Consider the following 13,725-nt stretch of genomic DNA (forward strand, 5'->3'; position numbering starts at 1 on the left):
TACCTTAAATAATTTTTGCAAATACAGCTAAATCAAGCTAAAATAGATTCAAGGCTAGACAAGGCATGAGAAATCATAAGACCTGGTGGGTAGCTATTATTAAAAAGCTTTCTCTCAATACAAACTGAAAACTTTTCATGGATGAAGTAACCTCATCATTGACGTAGCTTTACAAAGCACATGATGAGCTCTTTGTAAAAGCAGAAGCAAAATCCTACTAGCACACTCAGGCTTTCCTAATTAATAAAATTCTTTCTGTCAGTAGCCCAATATACAGTGTTGCACTGAGGACAGATTTCTTAACAAAGAGAGAACTAAGAGAGTGACTAAAGAGTCACGTCTTGAAGGCAAAGCAGGAAGATGTGTAACTAAGCAGCAGTCTACAGCACATAATTCATATTTTGCTCTTGTATTAATCTAGCTATTACTCAATACACTGCAGTACTATAAAGCTTTTCAAACTTAGGAAGAAAGTATGGAAAATGTGGTGCACTGTATTTTATTACAGCTTCTGAGTTTCAGTACCAATAGTACCAACATTTCAAGTTTTGTTAGCTTGTAAATGATTTTCTACACTAGCTGATAAGATGAGAGCTATAGGATGACAGCTGGTGATATTGAAAAACATTAACTCAAACCATGTAAAACACAGTGGCATTTACAAGTGATTGGAGTGAAATGCTATGTTGAAAGCTGATCTAAGTGCAACATTGCTTTATAGCTATCTAGCTGGGCTTTGCAAGTCTTAACAGCCCCTTTTTTTGAATTCCTATGTGAAATCCAGGCTTCCTGAATTGAAGAGGGGTTTTACAGTTGGCCTGGATAGGAATAGATTTTTTATTAATTTAGATTTCGTAATGATTTTTAGCTTGTGATCATATGTGTATGAAAATGATGCTGTGAATACAAGATTGTAACCTTCAAATACAATTATGTATTTGAAGGTGACAATCTTAGAAGTAACACAAGTCTTTTGGAGGGGCAGCTGTTAATATCTTTCAAGTTACCATGGTAGAGAGACTGTGTAGTAAAGAGAGTGCAGGGAAAGCATCTCTGTGGCTCATATGTGGTTTCTTAGAAAGTCAGCTCAATGGACACCTGAATCAGCTTTCTCATCAGATCAAATTGTCACATAATTGGAGGAACAGTGTTCCCATCTCTGGGTGGAGATCATTCCAGTACTATAACCTTAGATTAATTTCAGAACTTGTGTGTTTTTCTAGCCAAATCAAATCTTTTGATTTCTTCCCCATTTATAGGTAACCTGACATCAAGGAATAAGATGGTCAGGGATGTGATCTAACAAGGAGGCAAAGTCCAAATCTGCTTTGGAAGGCCTGTAGACATGTTACTGAATGAATAGATAACTTCTGCCTCTCAGACTGGATAACAGGAGAACGATCACAGACCAATGTAGTTCCCAACCAGAACTTGTATCAGACTGGTTTTGAGCATTAGCAGAACTGGCAGGTGGTAATCTGCACTCGATTGTGTAGACTGTTTATAGACAAGCTCTGTTTCTGGAGCAGGAAAGCTCTATGTTGTGTTTAACCTGAGCTTATTAAAATTGGAGTTATTTCTACCTATAATTCATGGATACTTATGGAAGAGCTGAGAGTTTAGAAAATCAGAACATCTGAGCACTCACTATTTTTTTTTGTTTGTTTGTTTGTCTTTAGATTTACTACTGGAAAGTGCAGAGTCTGTCCAGAAGGAGTAGACGACATGTAGAAAAAAAGATCTTGACTTTCAGGGGAAACAAGACTTTTGGAATGTTACCAGGACTGGAGCCCTATAGTTCCTACAAGCTGAATGTTAGAGTTGTTAATGGTAAAGGAGAAGGACCAGCAAGCCCAGACAAAGCATTTAAGACTCCTGAAGGAGGTATGAAATGAAAAACCTAGATATTAAACTTAAATGGGGTTAACTTGGACTTCATAAAATAATAATCTCTCTCAATACAGTAATATTCTTAAGAATTAATAATTAATGACCTGTTTTAAGTTAATCCACTTTGTACTTACTCTATGTTCTTTTTAAAAGTTCCTAGTTCACCTTCCTTTCTGAAGATTACTAACCCAACATTGGACTCTCTGACTCTGGAGTGGGGCTCACCCACCCATCCAAATGGTGTTTTGACATCATATACACTGAAGTTTCAGCCAAGTAAGTTCAATATTAATATATTTTGGGAGTTGTACTTCTGATCTTTCAAGTCCTTTCCAATGCAAGCCATTATTTGATTCTGTGATAAAACTCTGACTTGGGCAATGTATCTACCAAATAATAATCCATTTATGAAGAAAAAATTATGTTAAATTTATAATGTACAAAAGATATGATTGCATTTTAAATGTCAAGTTTGAAAAAGACTAATATATTTTGATCATATAGATGACTGTACTTGGAAATCTTTTATTGCTGTAGTGCAAGGTCAACATTTTTATTACTTTCATTGCTTCAAACCATATTTCACAGACAAATGGAGGTCCTACAGATAAGTGGCATCCAAGTTAGATGCAAGGTACTATTACTTACCATCTCTATATTATTCACAGACAAATGGAGGTGAGGTCCTACAGATAAGTGGCATCCAAGTTAGATGCAAGGTACTATTACTTACCATCTCTATATTCTATATAACTGCAGAAAAAAATGTCATTAGAAGTAAATCAAAGTATGCCCAATTATATTTTCTGCTTTTCCCATTTTCACAGTATTATAATCTTAAAAAGAAAAATTTATAAATGTGCCATTTACTCATCTCAGAGCTATTAAATCACTTCTTTTGGATCCCAGTTGCTTACTTAGCCCAGAAATTTCTCAGCAGTGACACTGGAAAGAGTTGCATATGCATGGAACAGATAAAGGAAATTTACCTTCTTCCACTTACCAAATCCATCCCACTGTTCTTTGACATTAGGCACAAGTAGCTTCAGTGTTTTCTTTTCCTAAGCATACTGAATTTAGAGTTTCAGAATTTTTCCATAGTGAGGGAGGACTTTAACACTGTATAAATTCAGATGGTTTGAACTGAACTCATTTGCCTTGGATTTATGAGAATGAAATTTGATCTTAAACTTGCTAGTGTTTCCTATCTGCCAGTTGGATTTTGGCACCTTTACACAAAGGTGACTTTCTTTTGAAAGTGTAGATGCAGCAGACAAGCAAAAAAATTACATACAAACCAAAAGCCTTTTAAAATACAATGACAGTGTATGCAAGCTTCCTAATTTTTTTTTTCTTTTCTTTTTTTTTTCTTTTTTTTGTAACAACAGTCAACAACACACATGAATTGGGTCCCTTGATAGAGATAAGAATTCCTGCCAATGAGAGCAGCTTGATATTAAAAAATTTAAATTACAGCACCCGGTACAAGTTTTACTTTAACGCACAAACTTCAGTTGGATCAGGAAGTCAGATAACTGAGGAAGCAGTAACAATTATGGATGAAGGTAAGATATGTATGAATAAGGAAAGCCCTTTGAGTTTAAAAACCACTACAGATTGTATTAAACATCTGTATCTAAATGTAGCGATTGCTTCCTTCCACTAAGGAAATAGGGCCAAGTGATTTTTTTTTTTTTGGTAGAGTGTCATACACTAATAAAATATTCTAAATCTTTTTAAAGAAAATACATGTAAAGGCTTTCTGCTGTAGTGGGAACCCCCAAAGAGGTATAAAGCCTCTTCTTTTAATATCAACTCACAAGCTCTAAGACAGACATGGGCCTTTCTGACCTTCAAGTTTCATGTAACTTTACATTTTTAGTGGTTATTGTCTATTCACCTATTCTGCATCATTGACCAGCTTTGGTCACAGAGAAAAATACTGGAATGATGCAGGTTTGTGATTAGAGGAGGTTATTTATTTTTTGTAGTATGTGACAGCTTCTGTGAAATCTAAATTGCTTTCGCAGAACTGGCAAAAAACTGTAAAACTGTTTAAATAAATTTGTCATCTATGCCCCCAAGTAACTGTATAGTATTTAAAAACCACCAAGTATATTGATAAATCCTGTCACTATTGATTTTTATATTTGTAGCCATTTTAGAGCTTTGTTAAAGTTGTTTTTTTTAATTAAATACAGATGCTTAACAAAATAAGAATAATTTAAAGCCAACAGGAAATTTGGAACTTTTTTATAATTTTGATCATCTTAATATTAATAAGTCTATTTTGGTACCATGTTTTCACATGTTTTTGTGCTCATTAAAATGATGGTTTATTGGAATTGCCATAGATGAGTTGCTATTCAATGCAACTTCTCTGATAGGGTATTAAGTTTGCATATGAACTGCATTTAGTTTAAATCTTGCACCCTAACAAGCATGAGCCATAAAATTTTGTAAATGCATGTACAATCATTTTGTCTTGTAGTAGTCTGTCAGGGTTCAGCATAAATGGATTGTTTCTAATTTATTTGAATGAATACATTTTATCTAGTCTGCATGTTTTTTGTAGTCAAATTGTATATGTATGTTTCCTTTGGTGTTGTATCTAATTATGTAGTGTTCCTATTCTTGTTTTCCTCCATTAAAGCTGGTATTCTCCGTCCTGCTGTAGGTGCAGGCAAAGGTAAAATGAAACTGCATGATTTATTAATGTGTGGATTTACAATAGTGTTGCAAATGGGGAAATTGCAGTGGTAAGGACAGAAAATCTTGGACTACATATTTTTGTACAAAGTATAATCAGGGCTGGAAGAAAACAGTTGTGGAGGATTTTTGTTTGGGCTTGTTGGGGTTTCTTTTAAGGAATACAGAATGCTTATTAATACCTTTCATCTGTTTATTTTGCCACAGAGTTCCAGGGGAATTCATTAGCTTTGCTTCAGCAAAGTCTAATTATTTCTGAACACTTAAGAGATGTATGTCACTGTCATAAATATTCAGGATCCAGGTGCACCAGCACTGATTAGCTGGAGTAGAAAAAACAGCACTTTTGCGAAGGAGATTCATTTACTGCTTGTGCCATATGCAATTTTTTGTTTTAAATAATATCTGCACTCTTGTTCTCACTGTGGATTACTGCTACCCACTTGAACACATTTACTTAATTTGCAAGCCAACTGTGCATAGGAGACAAATGACTGACAATACCCTCTGTCTACTTCTCAGTTTGAGTATCAGATTGAATATACAGGCAAATGTCTTCCCACTGCTTTAGGTTCACAGATCTTGTGAGTGAGTACTTGAGGATATTTCAGTGAGTACAAGCTAGTATCATTCTTATTAATTAACTTTGGTAATATTTAGTTCTTTATGATTCGGTTTTGCACAGTTTTAATGAATTTTGATGCCTTCATTGTCAGAAGCAAAGGTTGTCATGAGGTAGCTCAAACTCAGGAATGTCTCTCTGTACAGAGGTGTCATTGAATGACAAGTGTTATTAACACTAATGAACACCTCTGCTTCAGATTCTCAGGCCATTACAAGTCAAAATCTGTATATGAAGGACCCAACATTTTTAATAAACTTGGAAGAGACAGCATAAATTATTTTACATATAGTTTCTTTTCACTTGATTATCGGGTGTTGTGAATGATAGCCATAATAAAGATATTCATTCACTCAGTCTGGTATAAATCAGACAATATATAAATATATGTATGCCTGCATTTGGGCATACGTATATATATATGTATGTATATATTTATATGTATATATAAGTGTATTCTGATATCAGATATGTTTCTGGCAAGTGTGTGTAGTTGTGGAATTATTTTGATGTCAAGTATTTTTTTACTATTTTAGTCTAGTCATAGCTGAGAAGTCAGCACAGATTGGAACAATCAAACTGACTTTAGTCCTGGACATGCACAGCAGAAATGTAGATTAAGTTGTCATTATTTATAGCTGACTCTAAAAACTCATGCAAGGAAAAATGGATTCTCTGTGTGAAACTGAGGTCTAATTATAGCTGTATGTGGCTATCAGAAAGCATCTTATTTGTAAGATTAGCTGGAGCAGCTCACATTTCAGAGCTGTCATCTCAGGTTCTCTGAAAACTAAGCAGATGTCTTTGTTTGGTTCCATGTTGTTTATGGTTTCAAAGTTTTCACATATTCCTGTAGCATATAGCTCTTGCAATTACAAAGAAGACTTTGGACCTGCAAACAGCACAGAACTACAGCCATGACATCTGTTAGGACATCTGAGTTGCTGCAGGTCTGAAATGAATGTTCTCAGTGGTTGCTACAATACCATGTTAAATGCTTTGCCACTGATCAGGGACCACGAGTAAGGAAAAGGAGGATCATATTGTCAGTATCGAGCACCAGATTAGTTGGTCTTTGAGTGGGTGGATTTGGAAGATAGAAGTGCTCAGCCCACTCAAAAAGTAGCTGTACCCAGCAGTGAACTTTCTATTTTCTGTTAAGTGCAGGAGGGCCTATATGTCTATACATTTCTTATTAATTTGGACCCAAAGCCAGAACAAATTTAGACCACAGCCATTTTGTGGTCTATCAAAAACATATCAGGTTTCTAATTTTGAAGGGCAGAACTTACCAGGAAAATGTAATTATCCTTTTTTCTTTTGATTTGAGCACACTGATCCTGGAATTTAAGTAGACAGTAGTTCCCAGATTCAGCCAGCCTAAAATGCTGAACTGAAATTTCAGCATTTGGTGTTTTCTACTGGATAGCTGCCTGTGAAGACCTGACCTTTGGCCAGTCATATACTTTAGACACATACTCCTGGAGGACTTCAAATAATTTGAACCTTAGTGAGCTGTGCCACTTGGGACATATTTCACTTCTCACAGTAAAACTATAAATTAAAAGGCAGAGGGATATATTGCTGTGGTAAATCTAAGAATCTTAATAGATTCAATATTTTTTCTGTCACAAGCTTACATGAGTAAATCATTAGATGTTATTTACTGGATGAAAAAGCTATTATATTATAGTTGATAATCCTATTTGACTTGAACTGTCATTTTTTTCTTTCTAATACTGTGATGTTATGAATTACTTAAAATTGATCAAATTAATGGTACTACAAAGAAAAAAAGAAAGAATTTTTCTTAGCAACCTATATTCTAAATGTGTCTGAAAACGTTATATGTAAAATAGAATTTATTATACCTAATATTAGATATATTAGGTATTGCCATTAGATATATTATTTATTAGATATATTAGGTATTGCCATTTATATATTGGCATCTAACCACAGGCATGAGGTAACAGAGGTGTGAGAAAAAATGGGGGAATAACCCAATTACATGAATAAAATAATTATAGTAGCACCTGCAAAGTGACTCAGGTGATCATAGGATCATGTTTTTTCTGTCCTTTTCCATTAGACGTTTCAAATAACTGCCCTATAGAGGAAGGAAGAGAATTCCAATTTGACCAGTAGTAGAAATGAAAGTTGCTGGTTAAAATAAAGAGTCATAGGGATGCATGTTTTTTGTAAGCTGAAGTATAGGGAGTCATGGCATGGCATGTCAGCTTCATTCCACAAGCCTCCTCATTTCACTTTTTAGCTTCTTTTTGATTTAGTCAACATTTATATTTGAAAGCAAGGACTTCTAATCTGCATGCATGCTGACACTGGTAACTGGTAGTCTTGAAATAGAATTAAAATAAGTTTGTGAGATCACAGTAACCTTTAATGGTAGTTGGTGCCTCCTGTCACTGGTACTCGATCTGGTCTGTCTTCTTCATGTGAACTTCATATCTCAAGTACTAGTGACAAATAGTACTCCCTTTTGTTACAGGTGGGATAAATAAGTAGTCTGTTCTCTGGGTTTGAAGCTATTCTTTTGGGGGTTTAGGATGAAACACCAGTATGTAGCTCCTCACCGTAGGCTGGAAATCAGTTTCAGCAGAGTTTTTATCTCTGATCTCTTTGTAGATCATCTCAGTTTTCTTTGTTCTGTACAAAATGTAGTTCTTTAAATAAGTTTTTCTGCCCACCATCTGTTTCCCCTTTCTCTTGAATAATTTCACATAATGTCTCCATGTCTTTTGCTAACAATTTCAAGCTGCTCTTACAGTCAAGTTAAGTGTAGTATTTTTATATTGCTCCTTCAGCCACTCTCCCCCTGTGGACTTCTCCATTATGTATTTGTGTGATTCTTTCAGTACAGCCTGCTATGCAGAACCACTCTTTTGTCCTCTTTTAAGTTCACTGGGAACAATGCTGATGCTTTGCATGCTAGACTAGAGAAAATGATTATTATCACTGTGCAAAAATTCCTGAAAATGCCTTTTGCTTTGTGGATGTCATGCTACATGCTCATCAGTGACATAATTTTTTGCATTTCTTCTTTGGCTTTGTATTTCTTACACTACAGAAATGCTCTTGCAATTGACCTAAATAATCCCAGAAGTGACTGATGCCCATTTCTCACTGCCAGAAATGGAATTCACTCCTACTGTTACACTAAAGCTTGAATTTCGTACTATGAATGTTAAAAAGGCAAAGGAAAATAAACCATTTTTCTGTGTCTGACAGGCTCTGGCAGAATATATTACCTTTGTCCTTCATTTTTTTCTTGTGTGGGTGTGGGTTTTTTCCTTTAAATTAACTTTTCTCTTAATATATGCCTCTTAACTTAATTGTCTATGATGTGTTGTTTTGTGGGGTTTTTTTTCCCCATTTGACATTCATCTTCAAATCTGTGCTTGGCACTCAGCCAATATTTTTTCCTGAATATCAGGTGAATTCCATGAAAATTCCTAAACTTCAGTCACTTTGGGGATTATTTGATTTATTGTTCTTCTGGACTAAATATTGAGTAAGAGTACTATTTCATGGTTAAAATACCTTCCAATGTCGTGTCCTGTCTTATTAAAATTTATTGATTCTGCAACCTGGCTATAACTTCTTTTTAGGAACTGTGTTCCTGAAAGACTGGAAAGTTAAATAAAACTCTACCAAAAGACTCCAGTAAAAAAGCACTGGAATTAATTTGAAAATAGAAGACAATTTTGCTTTGAGCCTAGGCCTCTTTCTTGATTGGCAAATTATGTGATACTACAGGAATAAAACCATACTTGGAAATGCCAGCTGAATTTTGCATTGTATCGAGGCAGGAATGAAAAAGCTTAATTTTCCAGAGGTAGACGCATAAGAGTGAGTCTGTATAAAACCTGTAGCTTACCAACAGTCCATTCCCATGATTTTTAGAGTGATGCCTTTGCCAGCACTGCTGCACAGCGTGGGGCATGGTCACAGATGAAAGAGCGCAGTGCTCTGCTCTCCAGGACAAAGTTTGCTGCCCGCCCCTCTCCCCCCCTTTTTCCCAACTGGCGCTTGCACATGCTGGGAGCTTCTGCCAGCTGACAATTACACATTTGCCATTTGTGAACAGTGCTGGGAAACATATTGAAGAACTGAGAGGTTAATTATAATTAGAGGTGTGGTGATTGAGAAGACAAAGACTCTGGGTGGATTGACTACAAGCTTTAAATGTCTTAAGCAATTCACCTCCAGACTTTTATCACCTCAGGATCCATCAGCCTTCTTTTGTCTTCTTGTGTGTGTAGTCATGTTGCAAATATGGCACATTTAACAGACTTAAGTAAAACTTGGCAGCCTGATGGCAAATGAGATCAAGTAATAATGGAAAAGAGGATAATTGCAAAAATGATAATTTTGCAAAGAAATAATGCTACTGAACAAATTTCCTGGTGCACCTTATTCAATAGTTAAAACCGACAGAATTTAAATCTGACCAAGTACTACATGTGGGTAAATCTGTACAGCTATTGGTAAGAATCAGATATGAGTACATTTGATAAATATAAGCATAAATTAGTCACTTGAGAGAATTTAGAAGTAAGATAGCAAGGAAATTACAGTAACTTTCAGAGCAAACTTGATTGTTTGATCATATGAACACGTGATCAATCATATGAACAGAAAGACTTTTACCAGATACTTTAATGTAGCAGGCAACTCTTTAATGAGAGCAGAAACTGGAAATTGGAGATGGAAAAATACCCCACAAGATAAGATCAAGCAATTATTGATTTTGCTTAGTAATTCAGAAACTCTGTCTTCTGGGGTCTTCCACAGAAGATGAGACAGTTTCCTTCATCCCCTAGTGCTAAGGCATGAGAAGAGAGAAGTTAGGAGTAATGCTGTGGCATCTGTTTGCAGGAGTATAAAACAGATTTTTGCTAACAGTTTTTTCTGTCTTTAATATTGTGACAAAAATCAGTCGTACGTTTGAGCTGCTAATTAGACAACTTCCATGGAAGACCAAAATCCAGGACAATATGGCTTTGAGAAAATACAATTAAATGAAACAAAACAAAGTCATACTTCAAATACAAACCACTTGTTTTCTTGGCACAGCACAAACGCTGAGATTGTTATTGAAATAAACACCTGTTCCTATGTCTAAATCAGGAAGGGAGTTTATACATCCTGTCTGCAATCTCAGACTCTGCACCCTTCTAAATTTAGAGACTACTTTTCTTTCCTCTTGCTACCTCCACAAGTGGCACAGAGAAACAGAATCTAATCCCCTTGCATTACCATAGTGTATATCATTACACGCTAGATTTCCCATAGACAGCTCTGGCTTTGCTATTTCTTAGGGTGGATGTTGTGACTTAGAAACCTAGATGGCTTGCAGTTTTTTGTTGTTTTTTTTTTTTTTTAATCTAGTGGTTTCTCAATTATTTTGTTCAGGTAGTTTTAACAGATTAAGAAATTAATCTATTCTTTATTATTTAAATACTATATTCCTTATTATTTTGGTGAAAGAAATTGTATATAAGGACAACTTAGCTATAAAAACATCAGAGTAAATACTATATTCCTTATTATTTTGGTTGGTGAAAGAAATTGTATATAAGGACAACTTAGCTATAAAAACATCAGATGGGGGAGTAGTACAGATTGAATTGTTGAATGAGTACTACTGGAACAGAGTTAAGAAGAAATATCTAATGCAAATATGGGGATAAAAAAATTATTTTGTAAAACATTGTAATAAGAATACATTATCAGAAGAACTGATGGAATTTGCCTTTTAGGTATTTTTAAAAATACTCAGAAATTACAGTTTTCTAGACATGGTACTCATATTATTTCGTCTGTTCTAGGGGCCCAAGTAAGCCATTTTCTCTGTGCATATAACTTTGAACTTTTTCCAGCTGGCCATATGGACAAAGCCAGCCTGTTAGAAGTAGAAAGTAATTTAAATGGATAGGTAAATTCTGTGTAGTCTCTTCTGCCTTGATAACAGACTTTTGCTCATTTTATTTTCTTGTGTAGATGAAGGCATTGGAATTCTGTCCTTTGTCTTTACTGAGACTAGATTTTTACCTCTTATGTTTCATGGTTCTTTGAGAAACATTTTTAATATTTGTAATAGAAAAGATATTTTTAGCAAGATAGAAAAGTCAGTGGCAAAGTGAAGCATTTTCAGTTAAAACTGATTTCATACCTCTGAGGAGCATCCTCTTTGTGTCTGCCCTATTACAGCATTAGAACTATTAAAATCTATTTTTTCATTAGTCTTAGGCAAGCAGACACTGAGCTATATGTCCATTTGTACCAAGCATTACTGGAGCTAAGGTATGAAAAAAGAACAAAGGTCTGAGCAGAGAAGTGGCTAATTTCAGAATGCTGAAGCTCTTCTTTCCACAGATGTGGGCATTCTGCATGTCTGTGAGAAGTGCTGTTGTCTGACCAGAATGGCAGCAGTGAGACACAGTGCCTTACAATGGGCAGCTCCTTGCATTCCAGTCCTTCGTGTCCTTCACTCCAGAGTACTTTCACATTGGCTTTCCCATACCTCATGTCTAGTTTTGCAGTGTCTAAAGGGGCCACGAATGCATAATATTAACAAAAGCTGATTTCAGGAATGTCCTGTGAAAGCAAAGCTGCCAGTACATACATCAGTTTGTTTTCAAATACATGTGTATCACTTAGCTGTTTCATATTTTAACTAGTAAACTATTTGAAACCTGCATGATCTTAGAATGTGCATGTGTTATTTGCTTAACAGGTAAGGTTTTACTGTATTAGTTAATTGCTACCTTTTGATGCAAAATGTTTTTACTCTTTATTTTTTCTTTCCTACTATCTCTGATGGTGAAGGATATTCAGAAATCCTTTTTGCAACTTCCCCAGTCATGCATACTGTCCGTCCAACATTCTATAAGGGTATTGTCTTCCTTTTTTATCACTATCCATGCAATAGAGCCAAAATCCTATAAGGGCTTGCACTTGGGGCATTTGCAGTCCATTCAGTGCCACATGCCATAAAGGGAGGAGCGTACCACCTTCATACCTCCCTTCTGTCCTACCATTTCCCATTACCCTGACAATGTTCTCATCTCTTTCCAGCTGTCTGCATTTTACTTCCAGATGAATAGAAATAATGTTTTTCAGAATTTTGGCAGTTAGGTACTTTTTTAAGTATTTGGCAGTTTTTGTGGTACAGAGCATGCTCAGTAAAGTACATAGACTTGACTATTTCTTAGTGTAGTAACTGCCTGAGATTAAATTTCAAAATACAGTACTTTACTGGAAAAATACAGTACAATACTGGAAATTACTTCACTAATTTCCAGTAATGGAACCAATGAAAAATGTGTTATACTTTCCCTCTATATGGTCTAAATTAACATAGTAACTTCTTTTAATATTTTTTTTTAAATGTATGAAGTCACAACTGCATATTCTGCTTTGTTTTTCTGTTGTGTATTTAGTTCAACCACTTTATCCAAGGATCAGAAATGTTACAACAGCTGCTGCTGAGACCTATGCCAATATCAGTTGGGAGTATGAGGGACCAGATCATGCGAACTTTTATGTTGAATATGGTGTAGCAGGCAGTAAGAAGTCATTTAATTAAATTCTGCTAACGTTTTGAGATGTATTTTGAAAGATTTTTATAGTAAATGGGGTCTTAAATTGACCCAGTGTTAATGATAGCTCTTAAATGTCTTAAATTATTTTATAATTTGATCAGGAAGATCACATAATTTTCATTTTAAAAAACATCAATGCTTAGCAGGTTTTTGATGAATAGATAAATATGAACCTTTGTTCCTTTGTATTATTTTATAAATTCTTTTGAACGTGAACTTCTGAAAACATAGTTTGCATGAAGTTGTTTATTGTGAAGTGATTACATGTGTAAAAATATGATTACTTGCATTAAAATAGGATACAAGGATTTTCCTAAATTATGCCCAATTCAGGAAAGAAAAAAGATTAAATAATATATTCTTTGTTAAATTAAACCTTAAAATAAAATATGAAACAATTTATGTGCTCTTATTGCCTAAAACCAGGTTTAAAACTTTGATAATACAGGTAATAATTAGAACAAAGCTAATAAAGGCAAGATACTTATTTTCAAATACCGCATCCTTCTAAAGTTATGACTAAAGGTGACTAATCTGAAAATTGGAATAGAAATGCATTTTTCTTGATATTGGCCAAAGAAATAGCTGAGACTGTCCTAGAAAAAAAGATATAAGAGAGATTCAGACTTTGAAGTAGAGCTTCTTGACCAAAATAAATATGGACTGAAACTGCAAGTGTCATTTAATAAAATGACTAAAATCTATTTTAATGTATCTCATAATTACAACCTCAATAAGCATTTTAAAAATAAATTAAATTTTTATTCCTTTAGTACAATGGAACAAATGTTTAAAATAGTTTCATAATTACTGTACAATAAATTCTTCAATATGTTGCATGCAATTTATTACTCATAATTTTATATAATTATTTTT

At 34.6% G+C, this 13,725-nt stretch overlaps 1 protein-coding gene across 36 annotated transcripts in view; it reads left to right on the forward strand.

Annotated features, from left to right (window-relative positions):
* NRCAM (neuronal cell adhesion molecule) overlaps positions 1-13,725 on the forward strand; it is a 143,448-nt gene that overhangs the window by 110,767 nt on the left and 18,956 nt on the right. For 16 of the 36 annotated variants that reach the window (XM_039726697.1, XM_039726712.1, XM_039726713.1 and 13 more), the window contains 6 exons: positions 1,680-1,884; positions 2,044-2,166; positions 3,279-3,455; positions 4,544-4,579; positions 12,074-12,139; positions 12,688-12,813. In XM_039726697.1, coding sequence (XP_039582631.1) covers positions 1,680-1,884; positions 2,044-2,166; positions 3,279-3,455; positions 4,544-4,579; positions 12,074-12,139; positions 12,688-12,813 — 733 coding nt within the window. The remainder of the gene's footprint in view (positions 1-1,679; positions 1,885-2,043; positions 2,167-3,278; positions 3,456-4,543; positions 4,580-12,073; positions 12,140-12,687; positions 12,814-13,725) is intronic. The other 20 variants (XM_039726721.1, XM_039726723.1, XM_039726724.1 and 17 more) reach the window with 3 other exon arrangements.

Source organism: Passer montanus, unplaced genomic scaffold, assembly GCF_014805655.1.
Source record: "Passer montanus isolate IOZ18808 unplaced genomic scaffold, ASM1480565v1 scaffold6, whole genome shotgun sequence".
Classification (NCBI taxonomy): Eukaryota; Metazoa; Chordata; class Aves; order Passeriformes; family Passeridae; genus Passer; species Passer montanus.